Here is a 24,063-nt window from a genome sequence, read left to right on the forward strand (position 1 = left end):
AGAGAGTCAACAAAAATATCCGCCAGTGAAGGGAAGCTGGTGGCAGATAGACCAGAAGCACTAGGAGATACAGAGAGAGCGAAGATGCTTGCGGGCAAAGCAAGTGACCAGCAGAAACGAGCGTCCTGAAGTGTCCTGATGGACACAATCAATCTAACAACGCAAGCCATAAAAGAAAACTGTATCAAGGAGGAAAAAAGGGAGGGGGAGGAAGGGGCAGGGAAAAAGAAGAGAAAGAAATTGTTTAGCTTATGTGTTGCGATGCATGTCAAACAACCAAGATGACAACGAACTAAAACTTTTAGGGGAAAAAGACAATATGACGTGAAAATAAAAACTATGTGTACATTTAACATATGAGTTTAAGAGCTTGGGGAACAATTTGTAAAATGTGTGTATTTTCATTTTTATTTTTTATTTTTATGATAACTATATTTATTTTCTTTATGTATGTATGTATTGAATAACTGTATGTACATGTTCATTTAATACTTAATTCTGACTAATTTAATTTGATCTAGTTTAAAGCGTAAATATGAAATATTGAAGACATGGTCATTAAAATATGCTACTTGTATGTGTACATTTTGACAACAAAAACAATTGTGTTATGATTTAAAACAAACCATTACTGTTGATGAGGATGACAGTGATTCAAATTAAAAATGATGTCTGCAAAATAAACAACAATGATAATGATGATGATGAAAATGATGAAAATCTAAATAAAATAAAGTGTTCCTAATGGTACTAAAGATTTCAGTGTGCTCATGCTTTTGAGATGCTAACTTGTGTTTGGATTTGGGCAATAATTTCTATTGACGCATCGATGTCTGTAGCAGAATGAAAGTGTGTTTCTATGAGGAGGCGAGAAATGTGAAAATGTGCCTGTAAATTGTTTATACTGTAACATTGATCTCCATTGAGACTATAGACGTCCTCTGTTGCTTTTTTATTTACAAAAAATAGAACTACTTTTAAAAAGTTTTATTTTCATATACAAAAGTATCTACTTTACAAAGATTACAAGTAATACTTAATTACAATGACTCAATATAAAAAATGACATCAAACCCATGTACAGCTGGACTCCATGCCTTTCTTCATACAGTGAACAGGTATTCTGACAAAAGCTCTTGTCATCCAACACACATTTTGTACAGTATATTTGTATTGTACAGTATGTGTGTGTAATGTCAGTTGTCAGTGGGAACTGTCCAATGGTGAACAATAATTCCAAGATGCAAACGATACTGAATCCATGTGTGGCAGGTACTTGAAGATCACACATCCAGAGGGATATGAGAAAGCCTTCATCTAAAATGAAAAATTCTGCTGGCCAATAACAAGTCCTCATATTTTTGTTGATATAAATACACATATACAGGTATGCATACTTGCACTGATATGTTTCACAAATTGTACATTTATAACGAAATATATTAATATCAAGTACTTATGCTTACATACTACCTAAAAAGAAATAACTTATTGTCTGTATACTATTGATACAATAAAACAACTGTACTGTAACAGTATCAGAAAAGAATGTTGAAAAAAAAAAATCAACCTGACCTAAATCATTGAGGTTTCCTTGTTTGGGTGAGTATACAGTTAGCAAACTGGCCTTGTGAGAGATGGTAGATATATAGTAGACCAGTTAAAATGAGCCATGATAAATGCACCAGGAGAGTTTAAGATGGAAGGGAAAGTGTACACTACTTAAATTAGAAAATAGCTTTAAAAGATCTAGAATATAGCGCACAAGCTTGCGCTACTTTTATGGTATGTTTTGGCCTTTTTGGAGCTTGACAGGGTGGAACACCATTCTCTTTCATTATAAAGTAAAGAATAGCCTGTGGATTTTTCCTAAACATCTCCTTTTGTGCATATGAAAAGTCATATGGCATTCAAGTGACATCATTTTTGCATGAACCATCCCTCAGCGGGACACTGGGGTACAGTGATAAGATTTTGTAGAGTGATATGCAGGAACATCTGGAAAAGAAATTCCCCTCATAGTGGACAGACTGAGAGGAACATATGTTCGCTGGAGGAACAGAACAGACAGTCGAGATTATCTGTACCTTCTCCCTTCTCGCTCCCTTCCCCTCTCTGTGTTGTATGTTCCTCTAGTGAGCAGCACACACACACAAGACGAGTCAATACGGATCCACCTCCAGCCTACTCTCTTATTGTCATCAGAGGTAAGCGCACGCACAAACGACTGCTTGGTTTCACACTTGCTCATCCAGTGTCTCTTATCCACCCCCAAGCAGCCGGCCCCCTCCACCCCTTGCCCTTCCCCTGTACCCTGCTGAGACGGCTTACGGCACCTCGTTTCAAAGAAGTACTGCTTTAGCGGGCCCGTCTGGGTCTGGACCTCTGGCAGCACCGTGACCGTTTTGCTCCGGTGGTCTATTGCGGTCTTCTTGTCCGTCACCCACACGTTTTCGGCCTCGCATACCGAACGTTCGCGGCCTTGTGCGCTGTGGCCAATTTGTCGCTTGCGGCGGACTAGTGTGTTCGGGTCATGGGAGAATGTGAATGAAGAAAAGGGACCATCAGAATCAGAGAGACCTAACAGTAAGTTCCTGTATGTCTCTCGGTCGCCTCCCTGTCTGGATGGGGTTAAGTCCATCAAGTGGTTTTCCTCTACATCATCAGCCAGCAAGCCTAACTCCAGCATTAAGAGCAAAGGTGGGTGTTTGGGTGGGGAAAGGGCAGGGGAGAAGAGAACCCGGGGATGGGCGTCCAGTAAAAGCATCTGATCATCTTCCCATAGGCCTACGTCTTCCAGCCCTTCCTCTAGCAACTTCATTGCCTTTACCTCGGCTCTTACTCGATCTTGCTCTGCCAGCATTCCTCCATTTCTGCCACCATCCGATTGCGAAACTTCCTGGATTGGAAACGTCTCCAGAGATATTTTTGTCATCTTAGAACCATCAAGATCCTCGTCTTTCAGCTTACTTCTGGTGTTCCTGTCATCTTTAAGAGAGTTCTCTGACTCAGTACTGCTTTCTTCGTGAAATTGGCTAAGTTGATAGTCTTTGAGAATGTTATTGCTATGAGAACTGTCTCGGGTGGCCATTTTGGCCACATGTTTTTGTGATTTGTATTCCCTGTGATCATGTGTCCTGGAGGCATCTTCTCTGGTAGTCCTACCTCCACCGGTGTGGTCCTGCTTTTTTGTGCTATTGTAAAATATGTGTTCTAGTAAATTATTTTCTTGATTTGCTTTACCCTTGGATATCTGGTTCTCCCCATTTGTAAATGTGCTGTCTGTTACTTTGCTCTGCTCATGTGTATTAATTGTTCTATGAGGAGCTTTGTCATGTCTGCTGTAGTTCAAATTGTTGGTTTTGCTGTTGTTGTGTAAAGTAGCATCATGGGAGCTATTGTGTACTGGTGAGTTGACCAGCATGCTGCTGCTGTTGTTTCTGCCAGGCTCTATCGTCGCGGCAACAAGCCTGGGCACAGGACTTTGAGGGAAAGGCAGGGCCGAGGCGATCACCATGGCAACCAGGGGAAGCCAGTGCATCACTCCCAAGACGTGTCAACTACAAAGAAATTGATAAAAAGAGTGCAAGAATTAGAAAGTGTATTAAGAGCAGGAGTTTAAATGGTTAGTTCATCCAAAAATGTAAAACCCTGTCATCATTAACTCACTCTTATGTTGTTCCAAACCCATATTACTTTTTCTTTTTTTTTTTTTTTTTGGTAGGTGGGACACAAAAGGGGATTTTAGGCAGAAAATTAGCCTCAGTCACAATCAGTGTCATAAAAATAACTTTTTAATTATGTGGCAATATTTGCCCCTAATGGTTGATTTTTGGTATTTTACAGGCATTTTTTTCTAACCATATAAAACACAATTTATTTCATATTTATTTTAATTACTTACATTTAATAAATGCATTAAACTCTATTCTCAATCTGAATAATTAGGTAGGATTTGAAGTATAAAATCAATGTAATAATATAACTAGAATACTACAAAATTCATTCATTTTGCCACATTTTGAATTTCAAGGGCATTTTTGTCAAATTTAGGGGCATTTTTGCTCTGAGCCCCCATTAATTTCTGATTCATCACAATTTACTTTCTATCTTTTTTGGGGGGGGTTTTGGTCACTAAGGCTAACAAACATTTTTCATGTTCCATGGAAGACAAAAATCATTCAGGGTTTGAAACAACATGAAGGTGAGTAAATTATGACTAAAAATTAATTTTTATTTCTGTGTGAACTTTCCATTTAAGATTACAGCATGATCTGCATTCAGAATGGGCTGAATACCATCTCATAAAAATAAGGTAAAATAAGCCTAAAACTATTAAACTATAGTTTTACTGCTTTGGCATGTGCCAGTGGAAAAAGATGCAAAATTGCAAGCAGCAGAATCACGTCTCTGTGTACAGGGAGAGTGCGACCGCAAACATGCTTCAAGATCGTCTGCTCTGGTTGGTCGGCACAGACGTGAGATCACTGGCTAGCCAATGTCTGGCAAAGCTCAGTTTGAAATAAAGCAACTAACAACGTTGGTCTGGTGCTGGCCTAGTTTAACATGAAGCCACAAATAACTCTGGTATGTGTAGAAAAGGTTGTAATTTCACAGCTTACATGTTAAAACGACATGAGCATGACTGAGGGAAACAGAAAGATGCAGCTTTATTGAGGTGGGAGAGCCAAGGAATAAATTCTAATTCAGAGGCCAAAGCTTCATTAGGCTTCAAATGAATGCTCTGATTTGGTCTTAAAATTTGGCAACTTGAAAAGTCTGCTTAACTTATTTTATGTTCCACAGAAGAAAGAAAGTCATAATGGTTTTGGAACAACATGAGGGTGAGTAAATGAAGACAGCATTTTCATTTTTGGGAGTACTATCCCTTTAATTGTTCAAAAAGCCATTTTTTTTTTTTTTTGTTAGTTTTCCTGTATCCTTTTTCCATATGTTTGACCTGATGGGCTCACATTCACACACTTGTGTAACATGACTCTCAGCAATAGTGGGAATACTTCAGAGATTTGGGTAATTTATTGAAAGGAACAGCAGAGTTCAGCAGTCTTCTCTCTAAGACAGTCATTGGGGTGGTTACTAGCCCGGTGGTAGTGAGTTATGTGTTTATTTAGTGGGGGCTAGAGTAAACCTACACTGATGGATACATTTCCCTCTCTTCCTTTTACTTTCAGCATTCAATGAGCAAACATGGTTAACCACCAGGTGGAAGCAAAACTACCATCACAAACTGACCAATTTGAGCTCTGTCTCTGGTATAATAGATTTTCGTCAAACTGTACAATTGAGTATTGCACATACAGTGGTCCAAAAAATATTTGAACTTTAAACACTACAAATATATGAATATTGCATGATATAAAAAAAAATATCAAACCTAGTGGTATTTATTTTAAAGATAGACAGCAAAAGCACACTTTTCTGGCAAAAAAATAAATAAATAAATGATTGAATTCAATAATTTTGAACTATATACAGTGATAAATGTATATAGCTCAATATATACATATATATATACATATATCTCATGCTCTGTAAGTGCCTCTCCTTTCCTCATCGCTCAGCACAACAACAACAGGACTGATGAGGGATTTACACCTTGCCTAAATGTTGGACAATTTGTCCATGTCCATTTTCTTGAAGTTTTGTTGACCAGATGACTACAATCCACGTCCGTTTATTCGCACATTTTGTGTTAACAAAACTCTCTTGTCAGATACTTGCTCCAGTGAAAATTATATTAACTTTTGGCCTTTTGCCACTTTTTATTTTGGAGGACAGTATACATAGGACAGGAAATGAGGTGGGAGAGGGGGAACGTAATCAGGAAATGTGACAAATTCAAACAATTACTAGTGTCGCCCATTAGAGCAACAAAGCTCCATGTGTTGGAGCTTCAGGAAGTTTGCACACAATTTTTTCTATAAATTTGTTCACTGTCCACATGATACATGCATTTTCATACAAGTCATTTGGGCTTAATTAATTATTATTTAAGAAACCGTATTAAAAAAGACCTCAAAAACATCGACATGTTCCACTTATTACATTAAAACTGAGACTAACAGAAAGTATCCAAATACTTTTTTGTTTTATGTAGTATATACAGTATATATATATATATACACACACACACACACACACACTGATCAGCCACAACATTAAAATCACCTGCTAATATTGTGTAGGTCCCCTTCATGCTGCCAAAACAGCACCAACCCGCATCTCAGAATAGCATTCTGTGATGCTGTTCTTCTCACCACAATTGTACAGAGTGGTTATCTGAGTTACCATAGACTTTGTCAGTTCGCCATTTCAGTCTGGCCAGTCTCTGTTTGACCTCTCTCATCAACAAGGCATTTCCATCCACAGAACTGCTGCTCACTGGATGTTTTTTGTTTTTGGCACCATTAGGAGTAGACAGTCACCATCTAGAGACTGTTGTGTGTGAAAATCCCAGGAGATCAGCAATTACAGAAATACTCAAACCCGCCCGTCTGGTACCAACAATCATCCATGTGATTATCTAATCAGTCAATCATGTGGCAGCAGTGCAGTGCATAAAATCATGTAGATATGGGTCAGGAGCTTCAGTTTATGTTCACAACAACCATCAGAATGGGGAAAAAAATTTGATTTGGTGCCAGATGGGCTGGTTTGAGTATTTCTGTAACTGCTGATCTCCTGGGATTTTCACACACAACATTCTCTAGAATTTACTCAGAATGGTGCCAAAAACAAAAAAACATCCAGTGAGCAGCGGTTCTGTGGACAGAAATGCCTTGTTGATGAGAAAGGTCAACAGAGAATGGCAAGACTGAAATGGCAAACTGACAAAGTCTACGGTAACTCAGATAATCGCTCTGTACAATTTTAGTGAGAAGAATATCATCCCAGAATGCTATTCTGAGATGCGGGTTGGTGCTGTTTTGGCACAATACAAATAATAGGCAGGTGGTTTTAATAGTGTGGCTATATATATATATATATATATATATATATATATATATATATATATATATATACACACATACACTGTATATACTACATAAACAAATGTTTTAGTGTCAGTTTTAATGTAATAAGTGGAACATGTCCATGTTTTTGAGGCCTGTTTTAATACGGTTTCTTAAAAAATAATTAATTAAGCCCAAATGACTTGTATGAAAATGCATGTATCATGTGGACAGTGAACAAATTTATAGAAAAAAATTGTGTGTAAACTTTGTAAAGCTCCAACACATGGAGCTTTGATGCTCTAATGGGCGACACTAGTAATTGTTTGAATTTGTCACATTTCCTGATTATGTTCCCCCTCTCTCCCACCTCATTTCCTGTCCTATGTATACTGTCCTCCAAAATAAAAAGTGGCAAAAGGCCAAAAATTAATATAATTTTCACTGGAGCAAGTATCTGACAAGAGAGTTTTGTTAACACAAAAAGTGTGAATAAACGGACATGGATTGTAGTCATCTGGTCGACAAAACTTCAAGAAAGTGGACAAATTGTCCAACATTAAGGCAAGGTGTAAATCCCTCATCAGTCCTGTTGTTGTTGTGCAGAGTGATGAGGAAAGGAGAGGCACTTACAGAGCAGGAGAGTTCAAGAAAAGAAGAATGCTCAGAATGTCAGTGATGTGGCTTCAAGCGAGAAGGCTCCATCGAGAAGGGGGGCGAGTAAACCAACGTACACAGAATAAATTGGTCGTTTGAGGGGAGATAATCATTAGGCTCATAGGGAGAGAGTGGGTGGACAGGAAGGCTAACGTGTAGGAAAAATCACCACTTGTGACACTCGAAATAACACTGCCCCGCCCCGGACACTGTTTTCTAATAACACTCAAGCCAAACTAACACATTCACCAACAAGCACACAGTACACAACTGAGTCTGCAGACATATGCAGGGAAAGAATGCCACCAATTCCATAAGTATAAGTACGTATATACTTACTGTTTACATTGATCATCAAAGCAGGTGTGCTATGTGTAAATGAGGCTTTATCATTGCTGTTCGTTATGATATGCAAATACACTTGTTTAACGGGGCTTGGAGGCAGACACTGCATGTTCTCATGATACATTTTACAGGTATGTACTCAGCTAGATTTACAGTCAGGTCTTTCACACGTACACATGATGTAGGTACAATCATATTTTATGCACTTGACAGTCCTTCATACTGTCTCGTAAACTAAGAAATGCCAAGATATAAAAGCATGCAGCACTAAATCCATGCATGTTGTTGACAGATGAAGGAGTGGAAGTATAGACAGTTGAAAACCAGGACATACCTGTATATCCATCACGGACAATGTTCAGCAATGGTCGCACCACATGACATTTGGTCGCACACTTTAAACCATAATGTTGTCATTACTGGAAAAATCAAGTTGTCTTACTTAAACATACCTCAAATATAAATGTACTTATTTATATTTACAAATCCATAGACTTTAAGTGTAAATAACTCAAACTATTGAGTACAAAATTGAGGCCATGGGGAATACCCCCTATCCCTTGAATTATTAAATGATGTTAAGGGAAATTATGGGGGCATTTAAATCGTTGTTATTAAGAATTCACATATGTTTTTGCTTTTTTTTAAATATTACTTATGTTGTTTTGTTGCAAATACTTTTGTCGTGTGATGTCACTATTAGGGTGATCTGTGTCCCCTTTGGTCAAGTTGGACTTTATTTCATGTTCTCCCTGTGCATGTGCAACTGAAGTACAGGTGTCTATGCATTTCAGTGGAGAATTAAGTTTATTCAATGATTGACCAAGAATTGCTGAGCTGTGTTATTCAATTCAACTAAAATTGTTAAGTTGAAACCACATTTATATAGCAAATCTGAGTTAAGTCTACTTGCATCTAGTTATCTTAACTTAACTATTTAAGTTCAGTCTATATGAACACCAAGTTTAGTGAACTTAAGTACGCAAGTTTTGGAGACACCATTTCTCAATTCAATTGAGGGAATGAGTACTCAATCAATTGAGTAGTCAACTTGTTAGGGTTTTCAGTACACTGCATGCTATTTTTTTTATTTTTTAGAACTAAGTCAAATATAAAGATTTGGCCACCTAGGCAAAACAAGTGTTATTCCCACAAGTAATTATTCTCCTAATTTTAAAGAGTGGTAATGACTTATCAAAAGGTCCACTGCATGCTGCTGTATGATGTCACTTCTGGTCCTTGAACACTTTTTAAATAAAAGTCTCAAAATGGCTTTTTCTTGACAATCGCACCGCATGAAATTACGAGTGACTTTAAATAGATTTTCAAAAGAGATGTTATAATATTTTAACATTTGAAATTTGAAAAAATACATATACCTAAAAATCATGGAAAAGTTAAAAGTAGATGTACAACATATACAGTACATACATGCTATTTTTAAAAACATTTTAATCATTAAACAAAAAGATGGGCAGACTAAGAAGGCATCACATGATTGAACCCAAAACATCTCAAAATGAGCAAAAGACCCTTGTTGGTCTCCCAGTCTGCAGGTTGGATTTTTGGCTGGTTTTAGAGCGTTTTTTTGGCTTTTCAGGTAGTCAGGCTGGAAGACCTTCTTTAATCAGCTAAAATAAGCTTAAATCAGCTAAGACTAATGAGTACGAATAAAAGCAAGCATGCATTTTTGTGGTTGAAGGCAGTGTGTGTGTGTGTACACACTTAAGTTAAAAGGGTGTAGTACATGTGTATATGTGCTCTTTGAAAGGAAGACTTGTCGGTTAATGTGCATGTTTGCTTTGGAGTGCGAACACAAGCAGTGGGACTGGCACAAGCACACACATATGCAGAACACATTTCGGTAGTCGCTGGGCGACATGCAGAAGCACTTCATCAGCATGCTCCATTTGCAGCAATGACATGCATCACAATCTCTGCCATCCAGACCCATCGAGCGGCCCTGCACTCTCTCTCCTCACCTTACACACTCGCCATAGCACCCACTCACTATCTCCAAGCTCAAGCAAACAAACTTCAAGCTCCTCAACACAAACACAATGAACCTGCATGTTTTCACCTGATCTTATACACTCTAACTCTACAGCCCTACCTCAAGGGAACCCGCGCACACACATACACACATATCTTTAATCTGAACCAGCTACTCCCACCCCCATGACAAGTGTAATCTATGATCTTTCAGACAAAAGCCATCTTAGACAAACACTCTGGGCTCTCTCACCGTGTGCAATTCTTTGCTCCACACCACTGAAAAACTTAAGCCTGTTTTATAAATAACTTCTTTCTAAGATTTTCTATTTGGTGCTTAAACTCAGCCTGAGGATCTACTACTGATTCACGCCATCACAAAACTTGCCTGTCAAATCAATTATTGCAGATGTATGGCCTTTATTATACACAGTGTTGGGGAGTAACAGAATGCATGTAACGGGATTACGTATTTAAAATACAAAATATAAGTAAATGTATTCCACTACTGTTACAATTTAAATAATTGGTAATTAGAATACAGTTACATTCAAAAAGTATTTGGAAAACATTTATACATATAAATGATGCGATCCAAAGTGCATTTGAACAGTGCTGAAACACTTTCTTATGATGTGTTACATTCATACGAGCAGACAGAGAAGTAAGTTTGAAGTAAGTTTGGAGCAGAAGAAACAGAAATAAACCTTGTGTAAATTGTCAGCTTTACGCTAAGCTAAAATGCTATTTCTAGCCATTTTACATGCACATGTTACCAGGCACGATCATATTTTTTTATCAAGAAAATTCACGTTGGATCATAATTTCTTTTTTTCTAGTAAGACCTTTGATAATAGGGCAAAAATCGTATTCTTGATAATAATTTTTTTACTGTTTTCCTCTAAAAATCCTTAAAACAATATCAATTTGATTTATCTTGTTTTAGAAACAACACTGCATAAGATATTTAGGTTTTTCAGAGAATGCATTTTTAAAATGTGTATTTCGTCTTACTGTACTGGCGGAGTTTTTATAGTCAAAACAGGTGATAAAATCTACCAGTGCTGAAGAAGTAATCCAAAGTATTTAGAATACGTTACTGACCTTTTAATGGAATACGTTATAAATTACATTTTACAGCATGTATTCTGTAATCTGTAGTGGAATACATTTCAAAAGTAACCCTCCCAACCCTGATTATACAGTATATCCTCTCCAATCTGAACAAAAGCATGAGTTATTATAGACATTCTACAATCCCCCTGTTGAGCCCTGACATGTCTGATGATTATGGAATTTCATCCCACTCACCCTACACACTCTGCCATAAGCATCCGACGCACCTCACTGTCGAATCTCTCCTATAAAGTCACAAAGATAACAAAGAAAATAAAAATAACATAGATAACAGGTTAACATTTAAAAGTTCATGTTAAAGGGGTCATATCATGAAAAGTATAATTCCACGTTTTTTTTAATAAATGAGTTCAATGTAAATTGACAACATACTATAACTCAAAAAGACCATTTGATGAAGGTTTCATGCTTAATAAGCCGACAACATGTGTGGTCATGTAAATGCCTTAAACGGCTTTCCTTTATTGCTTTACTCAAGCAAAAAACAAACGACACATAGAAATTTGCCCATTACACTGATTTTGCATTGCATGTATTGACGTCAAATGATTTTAAATCTCAAGTAAAAGTGGTTTTCTTGCGTTGTTGATTTTTTTTTGAATAAGCTGATTTTTTGTCATTATTAGCGTATTAATGTGCATGTAAACACGCTCAATATTTGGGTTTGTGCAGATTGGCCTGCCTTGTCACAGTGAAGAAATATGGAGGAAGTCGATACTGTTATTCCAATTTATAACTATCAATTAAAGTATCCTTTCAAAGGTTTCTAATGTTAGGAAAGAATGGCTTCAGTTCACTTTTTACAAGCTGTTCACGTCAGCCTGACTCTAACAGTTTTGGGGCACGTTTCAGCATGGATTGCTTAGTCAACTTGCCACAATACAATACAGGCCTTGCAAAAAGGCTTTTATTGAATGATGTGGCTGCACCAACTATAATGAACCCGACAGAAAACCTGCAAACTGTGAGTAAGCGTTGTTACTCATTTCACAAACAAAGAGGGAGCTTAGAGGTCTTAATGCCTTGGTATACTTTGGTTTTTTGCTTCTAGATCGGCTCGCGCCCAGTTGACTGTGTTGCTTTCCAAAGTACACTCCTCTGACTGCAATCGAATATGAACGTGTTGGACACATGCCCATTACAGCTGCTTTCTGATACTCTTTTAGTACAGTCAATGGCAGGCCCATACGCAGATGATGCGCACAGACGAGGACCGCATCCGCCTGTCGAGAAAATCTGGGCCGCATGAGGTCAGTCTGGACTGTGCTGATGACGGCATTTGTGTCAAGTATACTGTGCGTGGAGCAATCCACAATGCGGACAGCAGAAGTTTACATTGGCCTTAAAAAGGCACAGCACTACAACACCCCATTTCATTCTAAAGCCCAAAGTATACTTCAGCTGAGAGTCTGCATACAGGTCATGTGATGCAAATTTCGTCATCAGCAGAGTACTCGAGCACTAAACACCTGCAGCCAGATTTTTTCTAACCGCGTGTACTGAACGCACTGAATGCGTATGCACCTGGAATTATCTGCACTAATTAGTGGGTCCACAAGGTGGCAACACTCACCATTGAGCCGTTGCAGTCACAACAAAGTGCTAGAAGTTGTAATCGTCGCTAAACAACAGAAGACGTAGCTGGAAACAACAAGAGTGGATGTTGCACTTCAAGAATGCGTGGTCAGGAGATACCTGCATTTGTGTAACTTGAGTCTGAAGGCATGTAAAGATATCTTTATGGGTCTAAACTCTTGAAGAGTAATAGTCCAGTATCTCATAGCAGCCATAGTGCGCATGCACCAACAGCCAGTCTATGAGCGCACAGTAAATACTTTATACTTTGCAAGGCTGCATGTTCAACTGTACGTGTACACTCTGTGTTCGCGTCAAAACCAAAGTCTACTTTGGGCTTAAGGGTCAGAGTGGGTAGAAAATTGTCATATAAAACTACATTGTAACTTTTATATCTTTAGTGAAAATATTTTACCAACATTAGAAATGTAAATCAGGGAAAGAAATGATAAAAAATGTTGACATTATGATCCCTTTAATAATAGTGAAAAACAAGGGGGCCTGGGTAGCTCAGCGAGTACTGATGCTGACTATCACCCCTGGAGTCGCGAGTTTGTATCCAGGGTGTGCTGAGTGACTCCAGCCAGGTCTCCTAAGCAAACAAATTGGCCCGGTTGCTAGGGAGGGTAGAGTCACATGGGGTAACCTCCTCATGGTCGTGATTAGTGGTTCTCGCTCTCAATGGGGTGTGTGGATCGCGGACAGTAGCATGAGCCTCCACATGCTGTGAGTCTGTACAGTGTCATGCACAGTGAGCCACGTGATAAGATGCGCGGATTGATGGTCTCAGAAGCGGAGGCAACCAAGACTTGTCCTCCACCACCCGGATTGGGGTGAGTAACCGCACCACCACGAAGACCTACTAAGTAGTGGGAATTGGGCATTCCAAATTGGGGAGAAAAAGGGGATAAAAAAATAAATAAATAATAATAACAATAATATAGTGAAAAACAGAAAAATGAAAAGTCTTTTTTCATAAAAGGATGCTGCTTAAATTCATTCTTGACTCTTATTTTCTTAACAGACAGTGATAATTTTACCAAGAATAATCACTGACCCTTCTCTTTCTCATAAATGACTTTTTGTCTCTTTAAAACACTTTCGGAAAAATTCAGCATACTGTACAGAAAGTGTTGTGGGTTTTGATCTGAACAATATGATAGTAAATTCCTTTCAACACTGATTAAAAAGAAATGTGTTATTGGCGGGGACTCCCTTCCAAACACTGAACAATCTACGCTTATGTGCACAGGTGTTTCTGATGAGGGATAAGTAGTGCTGTAACACTGTTGATGAATCTGTATCCGACCACATCAGAAAATGGCTACCACAAACTCAGCTACACATTCCACTTTTCCTAAACACTTTCCGATCCTCTCTATCTGCACTTTTCTTCTTTCTGTCTGAGAAAAAACTTTAGTCTGCTTCAAATCCTGTATGGATAATATACTTGTTGCAACAAATGAGGATGAAGGGTTCACAACTCATTTCAGAACTCAACATTCTCATTTGTACCTTTAAGTTCTTAAAGGGAAAATTCTGTCTGTCATCATTTACTCTCCCTCATGTTGTTCCAACCCCGTATCACTTTTCTTTCTTCTATTATCTCATCTCCCTTGTAAATACAATGTGTGAAAAGTAAGGTATTAAAGGGATAGTTCACCCAAACATGAAAACTGTCATCATTTAATCAAACCTTTTCTTTCTTCTGTGGAGCACAAATGAGATGTTAGGCAGCATGACAGCCTCAGTCACCATTCACTTTCACTGCATGGAAAAAAGGTGCAATGAATATGAATGGTGACTGAGACTAACATACTACCAAACATCTCATTTGTGCTCCACAGAAGAAAGAAAATATTTGAGAGTAAATGATGACAGTTTTCATGTTTGGGTGAACTATTCCTTAAATACCTTACATTCCACACATGGTATTTACAAGAGAGACAAAATAGTTACAAGGTTTGTCATTTTATAAACAAAGTTTTTATAGGTTTGTTGGACAGGTAAATGACAGGATGTGTACATGTGTTAATTATTGCTTCAGTGGCTACGGTAAACACATTAACACCAAGCTACTACTCTTACATGTAGGTCTCTACATCTCTATGTGTATACTTCCTCCATAGACTAACTCCAATAATAGTTGAATGTATGATTCAACAAGCCTTTCTGAGGTAAGAGTTCACACAACAACACAAACAAAACACACCTCTTTCTCAGTTAAACAAGCCCTCAATCACCCAGTGCTGAAATGAAAACCTCTTTTGTCAGAGATGCAGGACAAAGCAAATAATCATGCACTTAAAATATATTATAATGTATTCCATGTTAAGTTGGGGGATATGCAGACATAAATAAAGGTGAAAAATAATTGCTGAGTGTGAAAAGAACAACCATGGACAACACCTGAAGTGACACTCTTTTCGCCGCTAGAACTTTACACTGTAAAAATTATAAGATACTTGAGGCACCATTTGGGGGTTCCTCAGCTGCTAAACTGGCGGAACCCTCTGGAGGTCCTCCAGACACCATTCAAAGCAGCCTCAAATATCCTATTAATGTTCTCAAGGAATTTCAAGATACATTTCAAAAGCCTCGAAAGCTTTTCCTTTATGATTGGGTTACTGAAGGAACAGTTAACAGTGTCTAGAGTTCTCGTAGGAGTAAGTTTCTCAGAGATCTCAAAGGGTGTCTAGATGTTCTCCAAAGATAAAGCGTGTGATACATTGGTTGGCACGGTCTTTGAAAAATGTATGATATCAAGTCTGTTGATCTTTAACCAAAATTTTCGCCAGTTTCCAAGTCATAGGGCCTGAGGGAAGCGCTTCTCGAGATCGTTTGAATTCCGACGCTTGACAACCTGTCAACGTGTATGATCAACACCTGTCTCGCGTTAAATTTACCTGTTACAAAATCGAAAAAAAAAAAAAAATTACATCTGTCAGTACGCCACTTCAGATGCTATCAGCATAAAGTGTTTTAATAATAAACGACACAATCTTTTTAATACACTTGAAGGAAAGGCACCTACCGTTTAGGTGAGTTTCGGGCCACACGTATTTTCGGCGAACACCACATTGATTCCACAGTCCGCGAATCTCACGCAAAAACGAGCGAAATTTCCATGCACCACAACGACGCTCGCTTCACATAGCTCAACTAGTCTCCAATATCACCTCCAAAGTCCACTTTGGGTAGGTCCGAGAGATCTATTTCCACATGACAGAGAAGTTATCGGCTGTTAATGCACCTTTTCTACTCACCGCTGACTTCAAGTGCGTTTCTGAAGGACTGACATGCAAGTGTTTAATTACCATTCTCCGAACAATAATACACCACCTCTGTCAATGCGCATGAGTCCAGCTTTTCCAGAAGCTCAAATTGCCGACTCGAGCTATAAATGACCGTTTTAGACTCTTTAAATCTTAAATACAAGTTCAAATGGTTCTTTAAGTGGATGCAAGAATTCTAACGAAAAGAAAGTCGGAGTTGTGCAGTACGGTATCTTCATGAAAGGCGGTGAGGGGACAAGAGCCAATTGGGAGTGAAAGAGGGCTGGTTTAGAAGAAGAGGAATGGACAGAGTGAAAGAAGACATTATGGTGGATGAAAAAAAAAAGGATGAGGACCATCTGCTGGCTGTGGGTGTAGGGAGTTCTCAACTCACGATAAAACAAAAAAGAGAGTTGAAAACAAAAAATAGTGAAAATCTAATGGATAAGGTGTCTTAGGGATTGATTTATTCTCTATTGATTGGGCACAAGCTCATATTAATCACCCCGAGCAAGTACATCACACACCTTTTGACCTTTATTACTTCCATAGAGTTTTATCAGGAGACCATTTAAAACATTTCTGTCAGCTTAAGGGCGTGTAGGTCACAAGGGCTGGATATTTTTTGGACCAACTCTTGAATTAGGGGGCAATTTGTTAAAGCAATTTCCTTTGGAGAATTTTTACAGCATCTACCGCCAACCAGCCCTTAGTTTTTATAGCAGGAGATATATGTAAGATCTCTCATTCTCTCTCCACCTCTCTCACTCTCCCCTTCTTTTACCTATCTGAAATTTCCATCCCACCAAAACCCATTTCCCCAGAAAGTTTAAAAAGATGAAAGGATAAGGAAAAGAAAGGAAACAAAGGAGAGACGTGTTGTGTTACAACCCTGCCCCTGTGAGACTCTCCGTGAAAGAGTTAGGGGATGAGAGAGATGGGGGAAAGAATAAGAGAACAAGAGGGGTACAAGAAAAAAGGTTTACAAAAGAGGAATGGGGAGCCGTTGGGGAACTTCATATTTATAACGCAGGTGAGTGCGCACACACAAACACACACTGATACAAAGCTCAATGAGGTCTTAAATGCGGTCCAGCCCCCTCATATCTTCGCTCCTGTCCTCTCCTGATGCTGTTCCTCCCGTTTGGCATTTAGTGTCATTCACTCCCATTCTCTGCCTCCTTAACACTATTTTGTCTCTCTGGTTTTGTCTGAACTTGTCTCGTATGTACTTAGATATTTCAACCCCAGGGCATATTGGTGAGATTGAAGGAGTGAGAGCTCAAGAGAACGAAAGGAACAGAGAGAATGATTGAGAGAGAAAGAGTAGTCACTGAGGTATTGAGAGAGATGACAGATTAACAAAGGTAGAGAGGGAATGAAGGGACAAACTCAAACCGAGGTACAAAAGTTCTTTTCACACGCTAGCATTCAAATGGCAAAACACGTGCACACACACACACACACACACACACACACACACACACACACACACACATATATACCCCAACACACCTTGTCATTGAAGGTAGTTATTTCTGCCTAAACAGAAGCAAAAAGCCTTATCAAGTGTAAACCAGCATTACTTGTTTTTTGTCAAAGATTTTTACCACTCTACACCCCAAACACCAATCCAGGGCAAGTCTTCACACAAGGACCACACCGCACATCACTGAGACTGAGTCATAAAGAAGTGTTTCTGACTAAATAACACATCTTTCAGATGCCAAAACCATCCCACAGATAAGAGAGGATCCTTATTAAATGATGCTTTCTGCGAAAACACACAACAAAGTTACCGAAATCTTAAAAGCAGAACTTTTGGCTTGTCAGTGATCATTAAACTTGTATGACGTGTTTTGTTTTCTTTGCGTCCCCTGCTCATAGCGTGTCCGCACATCAGTTATATTTCCATTGCAATGGATATCCCACCTCAAACCTCAAAAATCAAAGCAATTACAATCTGGTACAAGCCATTATAGCATTATAGCAATTACTGAAAATAGCAGAGCTGTCAAGGAGACCAGTACACTGTCCACAGATTCACCAGTCTCACACACACAGTGCTCTCCTGTGCCTGAGGTTAGACTTATTGTTAATTACGGAACACTCTCTTTTTTTCCTCAAAGCAACACATTTATTAAATCCATTCCTCTCTATTTTTAAAGCTCCTCAGATCTCCTTGTCCTTTATTCCTCGCTCTTCATGAACCCCAACGCCCTAAACCTTGCATTACCCCCCTTTTCCTCACCACCATTACCACTATTGCCTCTCTCCTAGTGTTCACTCTCTCTCTTTCTAGTGAGAGTTGGGTGCAGCATGTGTTTCCAATTTCAGCTGTAATGCACAGCTCACCACAATCTGACCTAATTAGCCCCCTGTCTGAAAAATCTGCCCTCAACAGCACCCACCATTGCTGACAGGGTAGAGGTCAGAAGCCAAGGGTCGGTGGTGGGCGCGGGGATAGGGGGTGGGTGATCGGACGAGGGGGACAGTGTCTCTGATTGATGTGCCAGGTCCCTCTGTCCCACAGCCCTGTGGGTGTGCTTCTTTGGTGAGCAGCTTAAAAGTGTGACTGCTGTAATTTGAACAGTATTTGGGATGAGTGGGGGTCACTGAGGCCTGAAATTGGATTTTGAAGTAAGACAAAAGGGTCAAAGAGTAGAGGTCAAGAACAGAAATAGTCATATACACCCAGTAGCAACCAAAAAACGCACAATAATGCAAGAATACTTCCTTGAATTTTCTTGAAAACATCAAGTATTCACTGCAGGGCTATTTAATTGATGACCCGCTAATCATTTTTATCTGACTCTCTGTGTAATTTGGATATAAGTACCTCGCAGTCTGATCATTAGAACACTCCCTTTGAAAAACTCAGCAGTGAATTTAACAACAATCAGCGGCATGTGCACCAACATTCAGCGTTGAGTTTAACAACACTCAGCGATGCATGCAAACAGCATTCATTTATCATCAAAGCGAAGATTCGCACCAGAGTGCGCTTGTTTACGTTTTTCTGCCCATCGTTTAGTGACACTGCTTTCCAAAACATGAACCAGCAAAGGTGAGCATATCTGATTACGTCTTATTCAGTCGAATGTATTTATGCAAATTGCTTAGCTGCTGTGTGGAGCATGGTCAAATATAACTGTACACGTGAAAATATATTATCACAGCAGTTTTTACAAGTGGTGTCAGTTCACATGCACAGTCATATTCAACAAAGGAGAAATGCTCAGAAAACGCACTTCACCTTTTAAACGGGTGTGTCTCATCTGTTAAAAGGATAGTTTACCCAAAAATGAAAATTCTCTTATTACTTACCCTCTCTCATGCCTTCCATGTGTATGATTTTCTTTCTTCTGCAGAACACAAATGAAGATTTTTAGAAGAGTATTTCAGCTCTGTAGGTCCATACAATGCAAGTGAATGGTGACCAAAACATTGAAGCTCCAAAAAACACATAAAGGCAACATGAAAGTAATCCATACAACTCCAGTGGCTTAATCCATGTCTTCTGAAGCGAACAAATTAATTTTGGGTAAAAACTGACCAAAATGTAACTCCTTTTTCACTGTACATCTTGCCAGTGCAGTTTCAAGGCTTGATCGTGATTACAAGCTCGATTACACTTCTAGATGGTGCTAGGAAGTGTAATCGAGCTTTAAATCATGATCACCAAGGAGACTGCTGATGTCAAGATTTATAATGAAAAAGGAGCTTCTTTTTTAGTCTGTTCTCACCCAAAACTGATTGGATCACTTCTAAGCTTTTCTTAGAACAAACTTCACTTTCCTTAGGCTGTGTGTCCACCAAAGTGTTTTTCTTTTTCCTGAGGCCAGCATATTTTTTCAATTGTTTGCAATGGGAGCGCTGCGTGCTTGGCAGTTTTTTCTGGTCGCCGTTGTTCAACTTTGGGTAAAACGCAGGCTTGTCACTGTCACTTTCTACCCAGCCGTCCAATTACAGTGGAGGAGGGGCAGGAAAAATACCACACCGACCAACCGTCACATCCTACTTGTACAATGACTGAACAACAATGGAGAAGTTTGCTGGTCTTTATATATTCATGTCTGTACCAGATGACATTCCTGGACTTCCACAATATTAATATGAAAAAATAATGCTTCGGCCTTCCCTTCATCCAGAGCAAGGGCCAGAGCAAGTACTCATCCTTATACCGACATTTTTACATTCAGTACTTGTTGATAACACAAACTATCTGCAAAATGATGTACTTTTAACACATTTCATCTGTGGATATTCCATATCATAGCAACCAAAGCGTCTCAGCTGAAAAAATGCTGCGCCTCCATAGCGCTCTCAAATGTTCCCAGCTGGGCATTTTCAGCTGGCAAAAAATGCTTTGGTGGACACACAGCCTTAGTGTCCAAATACATTTTGGGCCAATGTACATGTACAAACAAACAGGTTAAGGTAATCCTGGTAGTGCAGAAGTTTCCCTACAATTTCAAACACATCGAAACTCTAGGTACTGGGTATCAGATCAGTGGAATGCTTGCTACCGAGGAATGGAGGGGGCTAGACCAAGGGATTTAAGAGGAGAGATTGATTTTAGGAATGTCTTAATTATGGGAACGAGAGCCTAACTCTTTATTTAATCCCTAATTAGAAACAGCCTCATATGGAATGGAGTGAGGCAGAAGAAATGGTTGAACTTTTAAATGAATGAAGAGAAAATGAGAAAGCCTGTTAGCCTTTATAAAGCATGTAAATGTGTAGCCCCATGCTGTGCGTGTTTGCTGTAAACTGATATCTTTACACCTCATATACAGCCCCCTTTTATAATCTCACCCTCGGCCTCACTTTACAATCCTCATAACTTCAATAGAGGAAAAGTCATTAACTGAAATACATTCAATGAGCGACTTGCATGAAATATTCCATCATGGGTTTGAATATGAAAACAAGCTACCAGTTCTGCTGTGTCTAGGTTAAGCTCAGCATGGTGGACCGCTGTCACTGCAGGCATCCAGTGTGCTCTTATGCAGTCTTAAGGACTTTTTACTGCTTGATTTTATCTCCACTTCATAATAGTGCGCTTTAAAAGATAAGCAAAGACTTTTATTGCCTCTCTGAACTGAGGCAGGCCACACATTCTTTAAGTGCTTATCATTTTGATTTTAAGCATCTAAATTTCTTGGGGATTTGTTAGAGGTGTTGATTATTTATGATAAAATTAATTTATGATATGTAAATTGTCCGAGATTCAAAAATTAAAAAAATATTTTATAAATCTAGTTTAAAACACATGCATCTATAAGTTTACACATTTCTATAAGTCTATAGAAATGTAATTTTTGTGTCCATGTTTCATACATTTTTGAAACACTTTCATAGCATTTTCTAAAAAAATAAAATAAAAGGTAAAAAAACGATTAACTTTAAAAAATATCATGTGGTGTAACAATCAAGTAAAAGGTATTAAAATACTTTCTTTGCTCCTTGAATACACATGGGTGTATGCAACTCATTCATAAATTTCTAAAAAGTTTTCAAACATATTTTTCAAGGATTTTTGAGTCACAAATATATTTTAAGTTATATTTTGGTTACTGGATTCGACCTGAACAAAATTATTTTCTTTCTTGTCTTTTCATAAAAAATTCTAAATATCTGATATATTTAAAAAAAGTAAAGTCTAAAGGCATCCTCTTTGTTTCATGTTTGTTTTTTTGCCACATGACATGAAAATGGCTACCTGCAAGTTGGCAATACCACCTGACTTTGATTTGGAGGGCAAAAGTTAATAATAAATTATAAATATTAAAAGTCAAATATTAATAATATTCTAAGATATAGTCTATGCTTAGTTTTTAAAGAAATAATAATAAAAGATTATTTCAAACTATTTATTCCAAAATTTACTGTAGATTTTCAAGAACTTTAGCTGTTTTTACTGTCTCTGGTTCCACCATGTGCCAATTTTTACTTTAAGAAGAAATATCTCCAGAACAAATACCAAAATGACTTTGAACTCAGTACTTGAAAACAAGTTCATCATAGTAGAGGTGTTTTCAAGTAAATGTTTAGTTTGAATTGCATTTTTAATATATTTTTGAATAACATATTGGTCACGTCATTCATCCAAATATAAAATATGTATAATTGTTCATAACGGTTTAAAGTGCCATGTATTGACTAAAAAAGGGGATTTTTTTTTTTTTTGTGTGTGTGTGGTGTGGTTTACAAGGCTATAGTTAAGCCTTGAAATTAATTGAAAGTTGGTTAAAAGTTCATGAACTGTAAAAATCTCTTTATGTTCTTGGCTGTTTCATTCAAGCAGAATTTAATAAGAATAGAATTTGTCACTTTTGCAACCCTCTTTTTAGTGGTCAGTTTTTACTTTGCATTTATTTCTTGATTACAGAGTAGTTTCACATAAGTCTGCTTTCCACAGCATTTCATTCAAGGCTGTGCTCTTCTGAATGTTGCCTGTAAACACTGAACCATCTGCTATTGGTCAAATTACTTTGGTCAGTTTGGGCTCGGATGGCAACCTCATGTGCAAGTCATTGAGATTCTTGACCAAGAACTGCACAATTCAGAGGTCATCTGAAATTAGGAGCTGTGTAAGAAGTTGAATCTAGTCTAGAATTTGAGTCGTTTTTGTTGTTGTAGACTTATACTTAATTGCGTTTACTCTCTACTTATCTCTACAGACAGGAATGGCATAAATGTGACTATTATTAAATGACATGCAAGCAAAAGGGATAGTTTATACAAAAATGAAAATTCTCTCATCATTTACTCACCCTTGTGCCATCCCATATGTGTATGACTTTCTTTCTTCTGCAGAATACAACCAAAGCTCTGTTGGTCCTCACAATGTAAGTGAATGGGTACCAAAATTTTGAAGTTCCAAAATACACACAAAGTGATATGATAAGTTTAGGTGAGAAACAGATCAATATTTCAGTCCTTTTTTACTATAAATCTCCACTTTTCACATTCTTCTTTTGTTTTTGGCAATTCACATTCTTTATCCACATCACCACCTATTGGGCAGGGAGGAGTATTTATATATAAAAAAAGGACTTAAATATTGATCTGTTTCTCACCCACACCTATTATATAACTTCTGAAGACATTGATTTAACCACTGGAGTCAAATTGATTACTTTTATGCTGCCTTTATGTGCTTTTGGAGCTTAAAAAATGTTCGTACCCATTCACTTGCTGAGAAATTCTTCTAAATATCTTCATTTGTGCTTTGCAGAAGAAAGAAAGTCATACAAATCTTGGATGGCATGAGGGTGAGTGAATGATGAGAGAATTTTTGGGTGAGCTATTCCTTTAATAATTATTACACAGATGATAATTATTAAGGCAAAATAGCACTAACATGTTCTAAGAGACCAGACTAATTATGCTGTCTGTTCCTTAACAGACATTAAATTAAATTGGCCCATGCTACCAAGATGTTTTCCTCCATCTTGTTTTTCCTAATAAAATCATTGATTAAAATCATGACAGTTTGTCAAATTAAATCTAAATGGAAAGGAACAGTGTTTTGATGCTAGTTCTCACAATTACACTTTATCTGGAGATGGGGAGAAGAAAGTGATTTAAATGTCATACACCATGGAAAAAGAATGGCTGTGTGGAGAAGTTTTTTACCAAGCCCCATTTTAGCTGCACTCCTGTGGTCACTGAATGTGTTCCATATAGTTGCGACAGTCTTAATTGTTATGAAAAAATGGAACAAAAAGAAGTATATAGTTACGATGGGTTACATTTGAGAGAGTTGTTGGCTGGTTTAGGATTTGCATGAATTTAGCTGGTTTAACACAGTGATGGTCTATTTCTCTGAGGTTTCTTTGATGAAGAACAATTGGCTCATGTTGCACAGGAAGTAAAAGAACACGTTTTATCACCTTGAACCTGTAAAGCCTCCAAAAAGCTTTCACACCATTGTCTTTGTCCATTCAAACCATTCATAACCAGGACTCCTTTAGAAGTTGTATCAAATATACTGTAACTTTTACAATTATGTGACTCCACCTCAGCAGATGCAGGATGAACCATAATTCACACGGAAAATAAAATGATTCCTGATGCTGAATCGCAATAAAAACAGAAAG

The 24,063-nt window shown here is 38.0% G+C and overlaps 1 protein-coding gene across 5 annotated transcripts; it reads right to left on the reverse strand.

The window, feature by feature from the left end:
- Positions 1-107: 107 nt before the first annotated feature.
- On the reverse strand, positions 108-19,384 carry LOC127450731 (uncharacterized). Of its 5 annotated transcripts, XM_051715049.1 has the most exons (4): positions 15,998-16,172; positions 15,715-15,892; positions 11,280-11,329; positions 108-3,560 (listed from the first exon to the last, which is right to left on the reverse strand). In XM_051715049.1, exon 4 carries the CDS (start codon positions 3,539-3,541, stop codon positions 2,078-2,080), a length of 1,464 nt encoding a protein of 487 aa, XP_051571009.1. In that variant the 5' UTR covers positions 3,542-3,560; positions 11,280-11,329; positions 15,715-15,892; positions 15,998-16,172; the 3' UTR covers positions 108-2,077. The 5 variants fall into 5 exon arrangements, with proteins under 5 accessions (XP_051571009.1, XP_051571007.1, XP_051571011.1 ...); XM_051715047.1 differs by having other exon boundaries at positions 15,715-16,172; XM_051715051.1 differs by lacking the exons at positions 11,280-11,329; positions 15,715-15,892; positions 15,998-16,172 and adding an exon at positions 19,283-19,384.
- Between the last annotated feature and the right edge of the window lie 4,679 nt (positions 19,385-24,063).

Source organism: Myxocyprinus asiaticus, chromosome 13, assembly GCF_019703515.2.
Source record: "Myxocyprinus asiaticus isolate MX2 ecotype Aquarium Trade chromosome 13, UBuf_Myxa_2, whole genome shotgun sequence".
In the NCBI taxonomy this organism is placed as follows: Eukaryota; Metazoa; Chordata; class Actinopteri; order Cypriniformes; family Catostomidae; genus Myxocyprinus; species Myxocyprinus asiaticus.

Bases quoted from the DNA above. Each gene is read 5' to 3' on its own strand.
- LOC127450731 (XM_051715051.1), bottom strand. From the start codon at position 3,541: ATGCACTGGCTTCCCCTGGTTGCCATGGTGATCGCCTCGGCCCTGCCT.